This window comes from Oncorhynchus kisutch, unplaced genomic scaffold, assembly GCF_002021735.2.
Source record: "Oncorhynchus kisutch isolate 150728-3 unplaced genomic scaffold, Okis_V2 scaffold601, whole genome shotgun sequence".
In the NCBI taxonomy this organism is placed as follows: Eukaryota; Metazoa; Chordata; class Actinopteri; order Salmoniformes; family Salmonidae; genus Oncorhynchus; species Oncorhynchus kisutch.
Genome location: NW_022262546.1, coordinates 244,547 through 262,991, shown reverse-complemented (window position 1 = coordinate 262,991; position 18,445 = coordinate 244,547). Strand labels below are relative to the sequence as shown.

The window sequence follows — 18,445 nt, the reverse complement described above, 5'->3', positions numbered from 1 at the left end:
CTATGGATGAGAAATCGTCCAAGCTGATTCAGAGTCGGTTCCCTGTCAGACACCCCTCCACGTCCGCCAAGCCAACAGTGTCCGGTCGGTGAGAACACAAACAAGATGGCGACCAAGATTTAACATAGGAAATATTTTTTATCGGGTAAACAACAGTATGTGCATGTTTATTCTGATACCGTTTTGATATCTCTCTACGTTACACTCATGCTAGTTATCAATGTTTATGTCCAGGGTTTGTTGTTTCCTACTCGGTTTGCGTTGTTGTTAGTTACTGTTAGTTGAGGAAAGCTGAACTCCGTTCTCTTATATCCTTATCTAACCGGCTGGGTGTTGATCATGTGTTGACACTGCTGTTAAAGCTCCTCCACAGATAACAGGTGAGTTATTTTATCCCTGGAGCTCAGCCAGAGACTGAACTAGCCAAGTAAACAACTAGTTGGAAAGGGCAGCTGTTTTGACTCTTCATTTTACCAATTCAAAACATATTAAAAAATAAATAATTGAAGGCAGAAAAAAGTCCATTAGCTAGTTACAGGAGCTGTGTCGAGATTCTCTCGCTACTTTCTTATTTTATTTGATTAATTTAACATGTCTAACAGGGTGGTAAACTCAGAATCAACATTTGTCTGTCTGTCTTCGGGAGAGAGATCTAACTGCCATCCTGGAAGTCATCCACCGCCCTGTCCCTCTGCCATTCGACTGGACTGTTGTGAAGACTTCCTCTACCATCATGTCTACCGCTGCAGTAGCAGACAGAGGTAAGCCGTTATCACCCCTATCATTCCACAGACTGTTGTTTACATCCTCCCCCTGCATCCTCTCAGCCAATCACACACAGCCATGTTGAGACCTGATAACTCCTCCAGCCAATACATTGAGAGAGAGAGAGATAACATTCCAGAATGTTTGCCAGGTTCCGTCCGTCCAGTCAGGGGCCCCGGCGACGGCATGGAGACAGACAAGCCCCCAGTCGCTAAGGAGATCGGTGCCATGGATACACCTCTGTCTTCGGTGCCACTACTTAAGGTAGCTAGTCCCAAACAAAGCCCCAAGAAGACGCACCCTGCCCCCGCCAGCCTCCAGCACAGCCCCCACTCCACCCCCCAACAGAGCCCCAGAGCCAGTCCCAGAGCCACCCCGTCTGCCCCCCAGCCCCACGGGGTGCTCCACCTGGGGAAGGTTCCCCGGGAGGCCTGCATGGTGGTGGAGGCGGTGAGGATCGTTGTTCCCCGTGCCGCCATCAGCCGGAGTGGGGGTCATGTGGGTCCGGCTGAGGAGAAAGGAGAGGCCTGGGCTGGGCAGCAGATGGAGGAGCGGCCCCCCTCTCCCTCCCCTCCTCTGGAGGACCTGAGAGGAGCCATGGAGAAGCTGCAGAACTCAGAGAGAAGACTGCTGCAGGACAAGGAGGGGCTCCTCAACCAGCTCCACGTGCAGACTGAGGTGCGTAAATGAGTTAACGTAAAGGCTCAGTGCCATCAAAAACATCATATTACTGTGTTTTATATATATTTCCACACTGAGTTTGGAGAACTACTGTGAAAATTATGATAAGGCCCTTTTAGTGTAAGAGCTGTTGGAAAAGACTTCCTGTTTTGGTGGGGTGGAGGTTTGGCCTGCCTGGTGACATCACCAGGAGGTAAAGTTAAAATCTGCCTGGTGACAGACTAATAATTTAATAGACCAATAAGAAAGAGTTCCAAACCTCTCTGCCAATAACAGCTATTGTTCCCTTCACCACTCAGGCCACTCCCAGACAGTCCAAACTAAATTATTGCTTGAGAAATTACTCATAGCTAAGAAGCTATTTCTGTTTCTTTTAATAAATCTATTTTTAATTGAAGACAATCACGGTAAGGACCTTAATTGTTCCCCAGAATTTTACTTTTATTTAAATTGTTTAATTTCACCTTTATTTAACCAGGTAGGCTAGTTGAGAACACCTTTATTTAACCAGGTAGGCTAGTTGAGAACACCTTTATTTAACCAGGTAGGCTAGTTGAGAACACCTTTATTAACCAGGTAGGCTAGTTGAGAACACCTTTATTTAACCAGGTAGGCTAGTTGAGAACACCTTTATTTAACCAGGTAGGCTAGTTGAGAACACCTTTATTTAACCAGGTAGGCTAGTTGAGAACACCTTTATTTAACCAGGTAGGCTAGTTGAGAACACCTTTATTAACCAGGTAGGCCTTTATTTAACCAGGTAGGCTAGTTGAGAACACCTTTATTTAACCAGGTAGGCTAGTTGAGAACACCTTTATTTAACCAGGTAGGCTAGTTGAGAACACCTTTATTTAACCAGGTAGGCTAGTTGAGAACACCTTTATTTAACCAGGTAGGCCAGCTGAGAACACCTTTATTTAACCAGGTAGGCTAGTTGAGAACACCTTTATTTAACCAGGTAGGCCACCTGAGAACACCTTTATTTAACCAGGTAGGCTAGTTGAGAACACCTTTATTTAACCAGGTAGGCCAGCTGAGAACACCTTTATTTAACCAGGTAGGCTAGTTGAGAACACCTTTATTTAACCAGGTAGGCTAGTTGAGAACACCTTTATTTAACCAGGTAGGCCTAGTTGAGAACACCTTTATTTAACCAGGTAGGCTAGTTGAGAACACCTTTATTTAACCAGGTAGGCCAGCTGAGAACACCTTTATTTAACCAGGTAGGCTAGTTGAGAACACCTTTATTTAACCAGGTAGGCAGCTGAGAACACCTTTATTTAACCAGGTAGGCTAGTTGAGAACACCTTTATTTAACCAGGTAGGCCTAGTTGAGAACACCTTTATTTAACCAGGTAGGCTAGTTGAGAACACCTTTATTTAACCAGGTAGGCCAGCTTGAGAACACCTTTATTTAACCAGGTAGGCTAGTTGAGAACACCTTTATTTAACCAGGTAGGCCAGCTGAGAACACCTTTATTTAACCAGGTAGGCTAGTTGAGAACACCTTTATTAACCAGGTAGGCCAGCTGAGAAACACCTTTATTTAACCAGGTAGGCTAGTTGAGAACACCTTTATTTAACCAGGTTAGGCTAGTTGAGAACACCTTTATTTAACCAGGTAGGCTAGTTGAGAACACCTTATTTAACCAGGTAGGCTAGTTGAGAACACCTTATTTAACCAGGTAGGCTAGTTGAGAACACCTTTATTTAACCAGGTAGGCTAGTTGAGAACACCTTTATTTAACCAGGTAGGCTAGTTGAGAACACCTTTATTTAACCAGGTAGGCTAGTTGAGAACACCTTTATTTAACCAGGTAGGCTAGTTGAGAACACCTTTATTTAACCAGGTAGGCTAGTTGAGAACACCTTTATTTAACCAGGTAGGCTAGTTGAGAACACCTTATTTAACCAGGTAGGCTAGTTGAGAACACCTTTATTTAACCAGGTAGGCTAGTTGAGAACACCTTTATTTAACCAGGTAGGCTAGTTGAGAACACCTTTATTTAACCAGGTAGGCCAGTTGAGAACACCTTTATTTAACCAGGTAGGCTAGTTGAGAACACCTTTATTTAACCAGGTAGGCCAGTTGAGAACACCTTTATTTAACCAGGTAGGCTAGTTGAGAACACCTTTATTTAACCAGGTAGGCCAGTTGAGAACACCTTTATTTAACCAGGTAGGCTAGTTGAGAACACCTTTATTTAACCAGGTAGGCTAGTTGAGAACACCTTTATTTAACCAGGTAGACCAGTTGAGAACACCTTTATTTAACCAGGTAGGCTAGTTGAGAACACCTTTATTTAACCAGGTAGGTCAGTTGAGAACACCTTTATTTAACCAGGTAGGCCAGTTGAGAACACCTTTATTTAACCAGGTAGGCTAGTTGAGAACACCTTTATTTAACCAGGTAGGCTAGTTGAGAACACCTTTATTTAACCAGGTAGACAAGTTGAGAACAAGTTCTCATTTACAATTGCGACCTGGCCAAGATAAAGCAAAGCAGTTTGACACATACAACGACACAGAGTTACACATGGAGTAAAAACAAACATACAGTCAATAACGCAGTATAAACAAGTCTATATACAATGTGAGCAAATGAGGTGAGAAGGGAGGTAAAGGCAAAAAAGGCCATGATGGCAAAGTAAATACAATATAGCAAGTAAAACACTGGAATGGTAGATTTGCAGTGGAAGAATGTGCAAAGTAGAAATAAAAATAATGGGGTGCAAAGGAGCAAAATAAATAAATAAATTAAATACAGTAGGGAAAGAGGTAGTTGTTTGGGCTAAATTATAGGTGGGCTATTTGATATTGAGATAAATTTAAAAAACAGATGCATTTGGTTCTTTACCACTATGAAACACATTATTTGGAATTGTTCAGTGACTAGGAGTTAATCTGGACCCTGAGTTTTGTTCAGTGACTGTAGGAGTTAATCTGGATCCTGAGTTTTGTTCAGTGACTGTAGGAGTTAATCTGGATCCTGAGTTTTGTTCAGTGACTGTAGGAGTTAATCTGGACCCTGAGTTTTGTTCAGTGACTGTAGGAGTTAATCTGGACCCTGAGTTTTGTTCAGTGACTGTAGGAGTTAATCTGGACCCTGAGTTTTGTTCAGTGACTGTAGGAGTTAATCTGGATCCTGAGTTTTGTTCAGTGACTGTAGGAGTTAATCTGGATCCTGAGTTTTGTTCAGTGACTGTAGGAGTTAATCTGGACCCTGAGTTTTGTTCAGTGACTGTAGGAGTTAATCTGGACCCTGAGTTTTGTTCAGTGACTGTAGGAGTTAATCTGGACCCTGAGTTTTGTTCAGTGACTGTAGGAGTTAATCTGGATCCTGAGTTTTGTTCAGTGACTGTAGGAGTTAATCTGGACCCTGAGTTTTGTTCAGTGACTGTAGGAGTTAATCTGGACCCTGAGTTTTGTTCAGTGACTGTAGGAGTTAATCTGGACCCTGAGTTTTGTTCAGTGACTGTAGGAGTTAATCTGGATCCTGAGTTTTGTTCAGTGACTGTAGGAGTTAATCTGGATCCTGAGTTTTGTTCAGTGACTGTAGGAGTTAATCTGGACCCTGAGTTTTGTTCAGTGACTGTAGGAGTTCATCTGGATCCTGAGTTTTGTTCAGTGACTAGGAGTTCATCTGGATCCTGAGTTTTGTTCAGTGACTGTAGGAGTTCATCTGGATCCTGAGTTTTGTTCAGTGACTGTAGGAGTTAATCTGGACCCTGAGTTTTGTTCAGTGACTGTAGGAGTTATTCTGGATCCTGAGTTTTGTTCAGTGACTGTAGGAGTTAATCTAGATCCTGAGTTTTGTTCAGTGACTGTAGGAGTTCATCTGGATCCTGAGTTTTGTTCAGTGACTGTAGGAGTTCATCTGGATCCTGAGTTTTCAGCACTTGCCTTTGTCCCGATAAGGATAGTACTTGTGTTTTCAGAATCTGTTGGCACATGAAATACAGTACTCTGGCCCATATTTGAACCGACACAGCTCTGTATTGTCCTATAGGTGAACAGAGAGTTGAAGAAGCTGCTGGTAGCCTCTGTAGGTGATGACCTGCAGTACTCTGGCCCATATTTGAACCGACACAGCTCTGTATTGTCCTATAGGTGAACAGAGAGTTGAAGAAGCTGCTGGTAGCCTCTGTAGGTGATGACCTGCAGTACTCTGGTCCATATTTGAACCGACACAGCTCTGTATTGTCCTATAGGTGAACAGAGAGTTGAAGAAGCTGCTGGTAGCCTCTGTAGGTGATGACCTGCAGTACTCTGGTCCATATTTGAACCGACACAGCTCTGTATTGTCCTATAGGTGAACAGAGAGTTGAAGAAGCTGCTGGTAGCCTCTGTAGGTGATGACCTGCAGTACTCTGGTCCATATTTGAACCGACACAGCTCTGTATTGTCCTATAGGTGAACAGAGAGTTGAAGAAGCTGCTGGTAGCCTCTGTAGGTGATGACCTGCAGTACCATTTTGAGCGTCTGGCCAGAGAGAAGAACCAGCTGATCTTAGAGAACGAGGCTTTGGGTCGCAGCCGGGCCTTCACAGCAGAACAGCTGGAACGCATGTCTATACAATGTGATGTCTGGAGGAGCAAGTTCCTAGCGTCCAGGTAGGGGTGAGGGGGTGACGGAGGGAAGGAGTGTGTGTGTGTCGGTGTGTATCGACTGACTGTTGTGTGTGTGTGTGGTATCTCTTCAAGAGTGATGGCGGAGGAGCTGACCAATGCCAGGGTTTCTCTCCAGCACCAGACCAGAGAGGCTCAGAGCGCCATCACAGACCTGCTGAGTGAGAGAGACGAGTTCTCTAGAGACATGATGCTAACCCACAGGTACAACACACAGACATGATGCTAACCCACAGGTACAACACACAGACATGATGCTAACCCACAGGTACAACACACAGACATGATGCTAACCCACAGGTACAACACACAGACATGATGCTAACCCACAGGTACAACACAGACATGATGCTAACCCACAGGTACAACACACAGACATGATGCTAACCCACAGGTACAGTAGGACTTCTATACAACACACAGACATGATGCTAACCCACAGGTACAACACAGACATGATGCTAACCCACAGGTACAACACACAGACATGATGCTAACCCACAGGTACAACACAGACATGATGCTAACCCACAGGTACAACACACAGACATGATGCTAACCCACAGGTATAACACTGACATCACGCTAACCCACAGGTACAACACACAGACATGATGCTAACCCACAGGTACAGTAGGACTTCTATACAACACACAGACATGATGCTAACCCACAGGTATAACACTGACATCACGCTAACCCACAGGTACAACACACAGACATGATGCTAACCCACAGGTACAGTAGGACTTCTATACAACACACAGACATGATGCTAACCCACAGGTACAACACACAGACATGATGCTAACCCACAGGTATAACACTGACATCACGCTAACCCACAGGTACAACACACAGACATGATGCTAACCCACAGGTACAGTAGGACGTCTATACAACACACAGACATGATGCTAACCCACAGGTACAACACACAGACATGATGCCTACCCACAGGTACAACACACAGACATGACGCCTACCCACAGGTACAACACACAGACATGACGCTAACCCACAGGTACAACACACAGACATGACGCTAAGCCACAGGTACAGTAGGACTTCTATACAACACACAGACATGACGCTAACCCACAGACATGATGCTAACCCACAGGTACAGTAGGACATGATGCTAACACACAGACATGATGCTAACACACAGACATGATGCTAACCCACAGGTACAGTAGGACATGATGCTAACACACAGACATGATGCTAATACACAGACATGATGCTAACCCACAGGTACAGTAGGACTTCTATACAACACACAGACATGATGCTAACACACAGACATGATGCTAACCCACAGGTACAACACAGAGACATGATGCTAACCCACAGGTACAACACACAGACATGATGCTAACACACAGACATGATGCTAACCCACAGGTACAACACACAGACATGATGCTAACCCACAGGTACAACACACAGACATGATGCTAACACACAGACATGATGCTAACCCACAGGTACAACACACAGACATGATGCTAACACACAGACATGATGCTAACCCACAGGTACAACACACAGACATGACGCCTACCCACAGGTACAACACACAGACATGACGCTAACCCACAGGTACAGTAGGACTTCTATACAACACACTAGTGGTAAAACTCACATAGGAACATAAAGTAATTGAGATACCCACCACAGTACCAGCGATACAGAGGATGTGTATGTGTGTCTCTCTCCCAGGTCTCTGGAGCAGCTGCTGGTCTCTCTCCAGTGGGGTCGACAGCAGACCTACTACCCCAGTGGCCAGCCACTCAGCACGGGAGAACTAGCCCTAGCCAATCACAAGCTGGCGGACGCCATCAACTCCCGCCTGCTGGGGAAGGTTGGGCCAGCAGGGAGCAGCAGTGGAGCCGGGCTGGGAAAAGGAAGACAGGCCTCAGAGCTCCCTAACACCTCACACACGCCGGCTGAGAAGATGGCTGAGAAGGTAGGAAGTGGAGTGGGACTCCCCAGCAGGACTCTCACACTGGCCTCTATCCAGAAACAACCCGCTCACTCTTTTTGTCTTTCTCTCCTCCTTCCCTTCTCAGGTGTTGAAGATCCTGGACCCTATTTCCTGTTCAGACAACGAGGAAGAAACCTCCCCCCTCTCTATCTCTGACTCCTCCCCCTCGGCCTTCCTGACCAATAAGAAGAGCATCGGCCGGTTCCACCCTTACACTCGCTATGAGAACATCACCTTCAACTGCTGCGAGCGCTGCAGCGGAGACATCCTGGTACTCTAGGGGTCAGAGGGCAGGGGTCGTGACCTTTAACCTGGACAGGTCAACGCAGGCCGCTGTGAGGAACACCAGTCGGCTCTCTCTCCGTCGAACCGTCTGGTTTCACAGCGGCCTCAGAGCGGGACTTGACTGGAAGCACGGCAGAAGCTGACGAAACAACCGTTGATTTTAATTGGCTGATGTCTCAGTCCGTCACCGTCTCATAACTCTTAGAACCTCCCACGACATTGTGGGCTTCAGAACGTGAGCAGAGCAAGTGATTTAAACAAGGAAGTGAGTTCGGAGAATCTGAAAGTATTCCATCTTAGAATCAATTGGGCTTCCCAAAAATAATATGGTCAAAATTATATAGCACGTGTCAAAGTCATTCCACGGACGGCCGAGTGTCTGTGGGTTTCTGGTCCTTCCTTGTACTTGACTGGTGAATTGAGGTACCTGATTAGTAAGCAACTCCCTTCACCTGGTTGTCTAGGTTACTAATTAGTAAGGAACTCCCCTCACCTGGTTGTCTAGGCTACTAATTAGTAAGGAACTGCCCTCACCTGGTTGTCTAGGTTACTAATTAGTAAGGAACTGCCCTCACCTGGTTGTCTAGGTTACTAATTAGTAAGGAACTGCCCTCACCTGGTTGTCTAGGTTACTAATTAGTAAGGAACTGCCCTCACCTGGTTGTCTAGGCTACTAATTAGTAAGCAACTTCCCTCACCTGGTTGTCTAGGTTACTAATTAGTAAGGAACTGCCCTCACCTGGTTGCCTAGGCTACTAATTAGTAAGCAACTTCCCTCACCTGGTTGTCTAGGTTACTAATTAGTAAGGAACTGCCCTCACCTGGTTGTCTAGGCTACTAATTAGTAAGCAACTTCCCTCACCTGGTTGTCTAGGTTACTAATTAGTAAGGAACTGCCCTCACCTGGTTGTCTAGGTTACTAATTAGTAAGGAACTGCCCTCACCTGGTTGCCTAGGCTACTAATTAGTAAGCAACTTCCCTCACCTGGTTGTCTAGGTTACTAATTAGTAAGGAACTGCCCTCACCTGGTTGTCTAGGCTACTAATTAGTAAGCAACTTCCATCACCTGGTTGTCTAGGTTACTAATTAGTAAGGAACTGCCCTCACCTGGTTGTCTAGGCTACTAATTAGTAAGCAACTTCCCTCACCTGGTTGTCTAGGTTACTAATTAGTAAGGAACTGCCCTCACCTGGTTGTCTAGGCTACTAATTAGTAAGGAACTTCCCTCACCTGGTTGTCTAGGCTACTAATTAGTAAGGAACTGCCCTCACCTGGTTGTCTAACTCTTTGAGAGAGGTTACACCAGACCTGTCATTAGACAGTCATTCATAAGGGAGGGAGGGAGAAACATTTTAAGACTGTTGGGACTAGCTTTTAGCTAGTGAGTCATGACATCATGATGCCCTCAGTGTTAGAGACAGCATCTATTGAGAGAACCCTGCTGAAGACTAGTGAGTCATGACGTCATGATGCCCTCAGTGTTAGACAGCATCTATTGAGAGAACCCTGCTGAAGACTAGTGAGTCATGACGTCATGATGCCCTCAGTGTTAGAGACTGCATCTATTGAGAGAACCCTGCTGAAGACTAGTGAGTCATGATTCCCTCAGTGTTAGACAGCATCTATTGAGAGAACCCTGCTGAAGACTAGTGAGTCATGACGCCATGATGCCCTCAGTGTTAGACAGCATCTATTGAGAGAACCCTGCTGAAGACTAGTGAGTCATGACGTCATGATTCCCTCAGTGTTAGACTGCATCTATTGAGAGAACCCTGCTGAAGACTAGTGAGCCATGATGCCCTCAGTGTTAGACAGCATCTATTGAGAGAACCCTGCTGAAGACTAGTGAGTCATGACGTCATGATTCCCTCAGTGTTAGAGACAGCATCTATTGAGAGAACCCTGCTGAAGACTAGTGAGTCATGACGTCATGATGCCCTCAGTGTTAGAGACAGCATCTATTGAGAGAACCCTGCTGAAGACTAGTGAGTCATGACATCATGATGCCCTCAGTGTTAGACAGCATCTATTGAGAGAACCCTGCTGAAGACTAGTGAGTCATGATTCCCTCAGTGTTAGACTGCATCTATTGAGAGAACCCTGCTGAAGACTAGTGAGTCATGACGTCATGATTCCCTCAGTGTTAGACTGCATCTATTGAGAGAACCCTGCTGAAGACTAGTGAGTCATGATGCCCTCAGTGTTAGACAGCATCTATTGAGAGAACCCTGCTGAAGACTAGTGAGTCATGACGTCATGATGCCCTCAGTGTTAGACAGCATCTATTGAGAGAACCCTGCTGAAGACTAGTGAGTCATGATTCCCTCAGTGTTAGACAGCATCTATTGAGAGAACCCTGCTGAAGACTAGTGAGTCATGACGTCATGATTCCCTCAGTGTTAGACAGCATCTATTGAGAGAACCCTGCTGAAGACTAGTGAGTCATGACGTCATGATTCCCTCAGTGTTAGACTGCATCTATTGAGAGAACCCTGCTGAAGACTAGTGAGTCATGATTCCCTCAGTGTTAGGCAGCATCTATTGAGAGAACCCTGCTGAAGACTAGTGAGTCATGACGTCATGATTCCCTCAGTGTTAGACTGCATCTATTGAGAGAACCCTGCTGAAGACTAGTGAGTCATGATTCCCTCAGTGTTAGACTGCATCTATTGAGAGAACCCTGCTGAAGACTAGTGAGTCATGATGCCCTCAGTGTTAGAGACAGCATCTATTGAGAGAACCCTGCTGAAGACTAGTGAGTCATGACATCATGATGCCCTCAGTGTTAGACAGCATCTATTGAGAGAACCCTGCTGAAGACTAGTGAGTCATGATTCCCTCAGTGTTAGACAGCATCTATTGAGAGAACCCTGCTGAAGACTAGTGAGTCATGACGTCATGATTCCCTCAGTGTTAGACTGCATCTATTGAGAGAACCCTGCTGAAGACTAGTGAGTCATGATTCCCTCAGTGTTAGACTGCATCTATTGAGAGAACCCTGCTGAAGACTAGTGAGTCATGACGTCATGATTCCCTCAGTGTTAGACTGCATCTATTGAGAGAACCCTGCTGAAGACTAGTGAGTCATGATTCCCTCAGTGTTAGACTGCATCTATTGAGAGAACCCTGCTGAAGACTAGTGAGTCATGACGTCATGATGCCCTCAGTGTTAGAGACAGCATCTATTGAGAGAACCCTGCTGAAGACTAGTGAGTCATGATTCCCTCAGTGTTAGACTGCATCTATTGAGAGAACCCTGCTGAAGACTTGAACTCAGGCTAAGATGCTATTTATCAAATGAAATGTCGTGTATATAGAAATGCATTCCTCAATGGTGTTATGATTGTGAAAGCTTTATTTAACTTGGCAAGTCAGTTAAGAACAAATTCTTATTTACAAAGACGACCTACAGGGGCAGAACGACTGATTTTAACCTTGTTCAGCTCGAGGATTCGATCCATCAACCTTTCGGTTACTTGCCCATCTCTCTAACCACTAGGCTACCTGCCTCCCAAGCAGTATGATTGATTCACCATCAGGTTTTTTATTTATTCTGAGGGTTATATTTATTGAATTGATCTGATGAGTATTGTAGATGTGTGGAAACAGGAGAGGCAGGGCTGTGGTCAGAGGATGTTTCTGACAGACAGAAGGTTGTAGATGTGTGGAAACAGGAGAGGCAGGGCTGTGGTCAGAGGATGTTTCTGACAGACAGAAGGTTGTAGATGTGTGGAAACAGGAGAGGCAGGGCTGTGGTCAGAGGATGTTGCTGACAGACAGAAGGTTGTAGATGTGTGGAAACAGGAGAGGCAGGGCTGTGGTCAGAGGATGTTTCTGACAGACAGAAGGTTGTAGATGTGTGGAAACAGGAGAGGCAGGGCTGTGGTCAGAGGATGTTGCTGACAGACAGAAGGTTGTAGATGTGTGGAAACAGGAGAGGCAGGGCTGTGGTCAGAGGATGTTTCTGACAGACAGAAGGTTGTAGATGTGTGGAAACAGGAGAGGCAGGGCTGTGGTCAGAGGATGTTTCTGACAGACAGAAGGTTTTTAGTTGAAAGGTAAAAGGTTCCCTACATATTCAAGGTGTTTCTGGATTCTTTGCAGAGGGGAAGTGACCCGAAGATGTTGCTGTATCGTCCGTTTGCACTGGGAGGAGGCAGAAAGGCAGCGTTTCTGCTGTCCAGTGAGATTCGAGCAGAAATCATCTGATACCCAATGATATTAGATCTATATTTGTGTGGAATACTTCAGGAAGGACCCCTGGACTTTGTCCACATTTTGTTGTGTTACAGCCTGAATTTTAAAATGGATTAAATTCATTGTTTGTCACTGTCCTCAGTACTCTATAATGTCAACGTGGAACTATGTTTTCAGAAATGTTTACAAATGAATAAAAAATGAAAAGCTGGAATGTCGAGTCAATAAGGGAAATGGGGGAAACCTAGTCAGTTGTACAGCTGAATGCATTCAACTGAAATGTGTCTTCCGCATTCAACCCCTCTGAATCAGAGAGGTGCGGCTGGGGCTGCCATAATCGACATCCACTTCTTCGGTGCCCAGGGAACTGTGGGTTACCTGCCTTGTTCAGGGGAACAGTGGGTTAACTGCCTTATTCAGGGGAACAGTGGGTTAACTGCCTTGTTCAGGGGAACAGTGGGTTAACTGCCTTGTTCAGGGGCAGAATGGCAGATTTGTACCTTGTCAGCTCGGGGATTCGATCCAGCAACCTTTCAGTTACTGTATCGAGTGTTCAACCCCTCTCGTTGTGGCTTAAATAAGTTCAGGAGTGAGAATGTGCTTAACAAGTCACATTACTTGCATGGACTCTCGCTGTGGGCAATAATAGTGTTTAACATGATTTTCTAATGACTTCCTCATCTCTGTATTATCGGAAGGTTCCTCAGTCGAGCAGTTAATGTCAAACACAGATTCAACCACAAAGACAAGGGAGGTTTTTCCAATGTCTCACAAAGAAGGTCATCTATTGGTAGATGGGTGAAAATTGGAATATCCTTTTGAACACGGTGAAGTTATTAATTACACTTTGGATGGTGTATCAATACACCCAGTCACTACAAAGATACAGGTGTCCTTCCTAACTCAGTTGCCGGAGAGGAAGGAAACCACTCAGTGATTTCACCATGAGGCCAATGGTGACTTTAAAACAGTTAGAGATTAATGGCTGTGATCGGAGACAACTGAGGATGGATCAACATGGTTGTAGTTACTCCACAATACTAACCTAAATGACAGAATGAAAAGAAGGAAGTCTGTACAGGATAACAAATATTCCAAAACATACTTCCTGTTTGCAACGAGGTACTAAAGTCATACTGCAAAAAAATGTGGCAAAGAAATGAACTTTTTGTCCTGAATACAAAGTGTTACGTTTGGGGAAATCCAATACAACACATTACTGAGTACCATCTCTTTATTTTCAATCATAGTGGTGGCTGCATCATGTTATGGGTATGCTTGTAATCGTTAAGGACTGGGGAGTTTTTCAGGATAAAAAATAAACAGACTGGAGCTAAACACAGGAAGAATCCTAGAGGAAAACCTGGTTCAGTCTGCTTTCCACCAGACACTGGGAGAGGAGTTCACCTTTCATCAGGACAATAAACCTAAAACACAAGGCCACATCTACACTGGGAGATGAGTTCACCTTTCATCAGGACAATAAACCTAAAACACAAGGCCACATTTACACTGGAGTTGCTTACCAAGAAGACAGTGAATGTTCCTGAGTGGTCGAGTTACTGCTGACCTAAATCTACTTCACAATCTATGTCAAGACCTGAAAATAGTTGAGTAGCAATGATCAACAACCAATTTGACAGACAGAGCTTGAAGAATTTTGAAAATAATAAATGGGCAAATGTTGCACAATCCAGGTGTGGAAAAGCTCTTAAGAGATTTACCCAGAAAGCCTAGCAGCTTTAATGGCTGCCAAAGGTGCTTATCTAAGGTATTGACCATTAAGGTTTTCACTTTGTCATTATGGGGTATTGTGTGTAGATGGGTGAGAATTATTCACCCTCTGGCAAATTAGTTGTTGATCATTGCTAGACGGCCATTTTTTTTTTAGGTCTTTCCATAGATGTTCAAGTAAGTCTAAACTATCTAGTCAGGAACATCCACTGTCTTGGTCGCAACTCTAGTGTAGATTTGATCTTGTGTTTAAGGTGTGTGAATACGTGAGATATTTCAGCAAATTTCTTTTTCCAACACGTTTGCAAAAATTTCTCAACACATTTTCACCTTGTCATTATGGAGTATTGTGTGTAGATGGGTGAGATAAAAAAAATATATAAATTGAATCCATTTTGATTTCAGGGTCAAAGGGTCAAAGGTTATGACTACTGTACTTTCTGAAGGCATTGTATCTCCCCGATGAAGAACCTGAAAACATTTCACTTTTAAGAAAACGAAAGTAGATGAAAGTATAAATAAGAATGTTTTTTTGGGGGGGGTTCACAGTTGTTGATGTTGACCATTTTCACTTTGTAAAGATTTTTCTAAATTCCTTAATGTCAGAAAACAAAATTAAAGATGAGTTAAATCTATTTACTGTTTAGTGAGCCGGATGAGGAGGTCCTGGACTGGCGTGGTTACACTTGGTCTGTGGTTGTGAGGCCGGTTAGACGCATGGAGGGAGCGATTTTGGAGGCAGTTTATGGTAGAGAAATTAACATTAAAATCTCTGGCAACAGCTCTGGTGGACATTCCTGCAGTCAGCATGCCAACTGCACACTCCCTCAGGCCACTTTAAAATGTGTGGTTTTGTCACACAACACAATGCAACAGATGTCTCCAGTTTTGAGGGAGCGTTGGAATTGGCTGACTGACTGCAGGAATGTCCACCTGGAGCTTTTGCCAAAGTGGTATTTTATTGTACCCCAGCACAAGGTGCACCTGTGTAACAACCATGCTGTTTAAATCAGCTTCTTGATATGCCACACCTGTCAAGTGGATGGATCATCTTGACAAATAAAAAATGCTCACTAACAGGGGATGTAAAACAAATGTTGAGAGAAATAAGCTTTTTGTACATGTGGAAAATGTTCTGGATCTTTTATTTCAGCTCGTCAAACATGGGACAAACACTTCACTATATATTTTATATATGTTTTCCCTCATTGACACGAAGTAGCAAATACGCCAACGATTCCAAACAATCAACAGTCTCACTGAGTTGCTTATCAAAAAATGTTTCTGTTCATGGTCCACCTGAAGCTGTTGCCGAACTGGCCTTTTATAGTCCCCCAGCACAAGGTGCACCTGTGTAATGATCATGCTGTTTTAATCAGCGTCTTGATATGCCACACCTGTCAGGTGTTCAAGGCATTTAGAAGTGCTCTGAATCCATTAACACAACAGGGTGAAACTGAAGAACATTCAAAGGAGAAATGTCTCAGAATATTTGGCCCAATAAGGCTACTCTTCCTCCTGCAATTTCTTCCCGCTCTTGGCTGTACTGTTCCGATCCTCCATCTTGGTTTTTAGTGATGTCCGTACCCTGGTGGTGGTCTGTGTGTTCTGTCTGTTCTCTGCATCCCCTGCTGCTTCCTTACTGACTGCTACTGTGTCTCTGCTACTGAATACACTGTCTTTATGTCTGCTAGTGGATCCTCTCTCTCTGACCACACCATTCATCTGTTTCTGTCTCCACTCCTCCATACCATCTCTGTCTCCGGTCCTGATTGCTCTGTCACTGTCTCCTCTGTCTCCAGTCCTGATTGCTCTGTCACTGTCTACTCTGTCTCCAGTCCTGACTGCTCTGTCACTGTCTCCAGTCCTGATTGCTCTGTCACTGTCTCCAGTCCTGATTGCTCTGTCACTGTCTCCAGTCCTGACTGCTCTGTCACTGTCTCCTCTGTATCCAGTCCTGATTGCTCTGTCACTGTCTCCTCTGTCTCCAGTCCTGATTGCTCTGTCACTGTCTCCAGTCCTGATTGCTCTGTCACTGTCTCCTCTGTCTCCAGTCCTGATTGCTCTGTCACTGTCTCCTCTCTTCAATACACTGTCTCTTCTACTAAATGACCTCTCTCTGTCCCCACTTCTGAATGTTCTATCACAGTCTCTGTCCCCAGCCCTGAACCCTGTGTCTCCTCTGGTTCTGCCACTAAACCTCCTGTCCTTATCTGAGTCTCTGTCCTGGTAGAATCCATCATGTTTCCTCTTGGGTACGTGCTCCAGCGCCTCCTCCCACCTCCCACTCTCCTTCAGTGTCAGCAAGATGCGTATCATCTGATCCAGGGTCAGGTTCTTGGCCCCCGTCTCCCATTGGAGGAAGTCATCAAGCGGCAGACGGGCCGTATTCAGCTTCAGACGCTTGGCGTTGGCCAAGGAGAGCCCTGATTGGATGGAGCGGTCCACCATGGAGCCCACGATGTAGACCTTAGAGTTGTCGAAGGTACGGAGGACGTTGGGGGAGTCAGCCGTCAGGTAGACCAGGTCGTCCCGGGGGAACAGGTCCACGTGACGTTGCTCTGTGGAGGTGATGAGGAGGCGCTCCCAGGCCTCGGCGCCGTAGCGTTTAACCAGCTCCCTGTGGTAACCCCCGTCCGGCTGCAAGTTACAGAAGTGTAGGTGGAAGGGGTCCGGGGCTCGGCGGTTCCACCCCTCCACCTCCATCAGCTGGGACACAGTGTTCTCCACCTCGCGACGCGTCATCTGCTGTTCGTAGGACATATCGAACACCAGCGGCTGGCCGAACACCACGGCCTGGGCCGACCTCCACCCCAGCAGCTTGTCCAGGGAACGACCCCAGAACTGGAGAAGGAAAGTGTTCCTCAGTTCCCCCTCCTCTCCTCTCACACCGCCAGGCCTGATCCTATCGTCCTCCAGAAACCTCTCACTCCTCTCTGCCTTCTTCTTCTCCTGTTTCTGCTTGTGGTTGTTCTTGTGGCCCTCCTTGATGGCCAGGTATTTCAGGTACTTCTTCTTGGAGGACTTGGTTTGGAACTCAGCCAGGATCCCCAGCTCCTCGTCAGTCATGATCTCTGGCACCAGCTTCCCAGCCTGACGCCACATCACTACCAGCTCTCTGGTGGCCTCCAGTGGGGAGACCTCCTCCTGCCCTGCTACACCTCCTCCTGGTCCTGAAGGAGCAGCACCACCACCTCCCTCCTCACCTCCCTGTTTCTCCTCCTCCATCGCTGGGACCTGAAACCTCATCACAGATTTCCATATGTCCAGGTCCAGTTTCTCTTCAGTCTGATCTTCTTTAGTCTGAGGGAGGGGTACATCTTTTCTTAGTGTGGCCCCAGTATAGAGAGGCCGGTTTAGGGGTGCAGAGTGGTGGGGTGGGAGAAGGCAGGTGAGTGGTAGCTGTTTATTTGCGACAGTGGATACCAGCGGGATACGCCGACGCAGCTCGTTCAAAAGCGGTGGGGTGAGAAACCTCATCATTTCAATGGTTTGATGATACATGCAAATGGAGTCAAGATGTTGACACTCACGTCGTTATATTTAAAGTTCCAGAAGTGTCCATCCGGAGAGGAGGAAATACCGTTCGACGTGCAGACAAGATAGAAAGCGACTGTGTTTATGTTCCATAATCACGAGAAGAGAAAAAATCATACAAACTGCAATTAAGGTCCACTCTCAACAAGGACAGAATGGATCATATAATCGTGGTAGTATTCCATTGAATGTCTTACATTTGTGTCAGTCTGAATTCAATTTTACATCCGTGCTCATCGAAAAGAATGTTGAAAGGTCACGTTGAAAACGTGTGCAACGCCATTATTCAGTCGTGCTGATGCAAGTGCAAAAAATATTTGTTCCGGGATTAATGTTCTGGGCATAACAATTTGTACAGAAGACTGTCTCACATTTCACCAATCATACAAAAAATATATGTTATTTTCCCACGTCAATACATAGTAAACAACGTTTAATGCAAGAGACAATTTGGAACCGGAAATTACCCTAAACTACCAACTGAGTTTAAACTTCACCTGAGTCCTGCTCAATGGTTCGTATATAAACTAGGTGACTATAAACTAAGCCGCTGGTGTTCGATATGTCCTACGAACAGCAGATGACGCGTCGCGAGGTGGAGAACACTGTGTCCCAGCTGATGGAGGT

General features: G+C 45.4%; 2 protein-coding genes across 5 annotated transcripts; one reads left to right on the top strand and one right to left on the bottom strand.

Annotated features, from left to right (window-relative positions):
* The first annotated feature begins 72 nt into the window (after positions 1–72).
* LOC116360839 (golgin-45) lies at positions 73–12,761 on the top strand. Of its 3 annotated transcripts, none has more exons than XM_031815737.1 (8): positions 90–145; positions 363–380; positions 651–761; positions 917–1,443; positions 5,860–6,059; positions 6,150–6,278; positions 7,800–8,046; positions 8,150–12,761. In XM_031815737.1, exons 3-8 carry the CDS (start codon positions 734–736, stop codon positions 8,342–8,344), a joined length of 1,326 nt encoding a protein of 441 aa, XP_031671597.1. In that variant the 5' UTR covers positions 90–145; positions 363–380; positions 651–733; the 3' UTR covers positions 8,345–12,761. The 3 variants fall into 3 exon arrangements, with proteins under 3 accessions (XP_031671596.1, XP_031671597.1, XP_031671595.1); XM_031815735.1 differs by having other exon boundaries at positions 95–145; positions 603–761; XM_031815736.1 differs by lacking the exon at positions 363–380 and having other exon boundaries at positions 73–145; positions 603–761.
* Positions 12,762–15,399: 2,638 nt separating this feature from the next.
* LOC109885862 (tRNA methyltransferase 10 homolog C-like) lies at positions 15,400–18,114 on the bottom strand. 2 transcript variants are annotated; one of them, XM_031815757.1, is made up of 2 exons: positions 16,338–18,107; positions 15,400–16,274 (listed from the first exon to the last, which is right to left on the bottom strand). In XM_031815757.1, the coding sequence occupies exons 1-2, from the start codon at positions 17,783–17,785 to the stop codon at positions 15,788–15,790; spliced, it is 1,935 nt and encodes a 644-aa protein (XP_031671617.1). In that variant the 5' UTR covers positions 17,786–18,107; the 3' UTR covers positions 15,400–15,787. The 2 variants fall into 2 exon arrangements, with proteins under 2 accessions (XP_031671617.1, XP_031671616.1); XM_031815756.1 differs by having other exon boundaries at positions 15,400–18,114.
* Between the last annotated feature and the right edge of the window lie 331 nt (positions 18,115–18,445).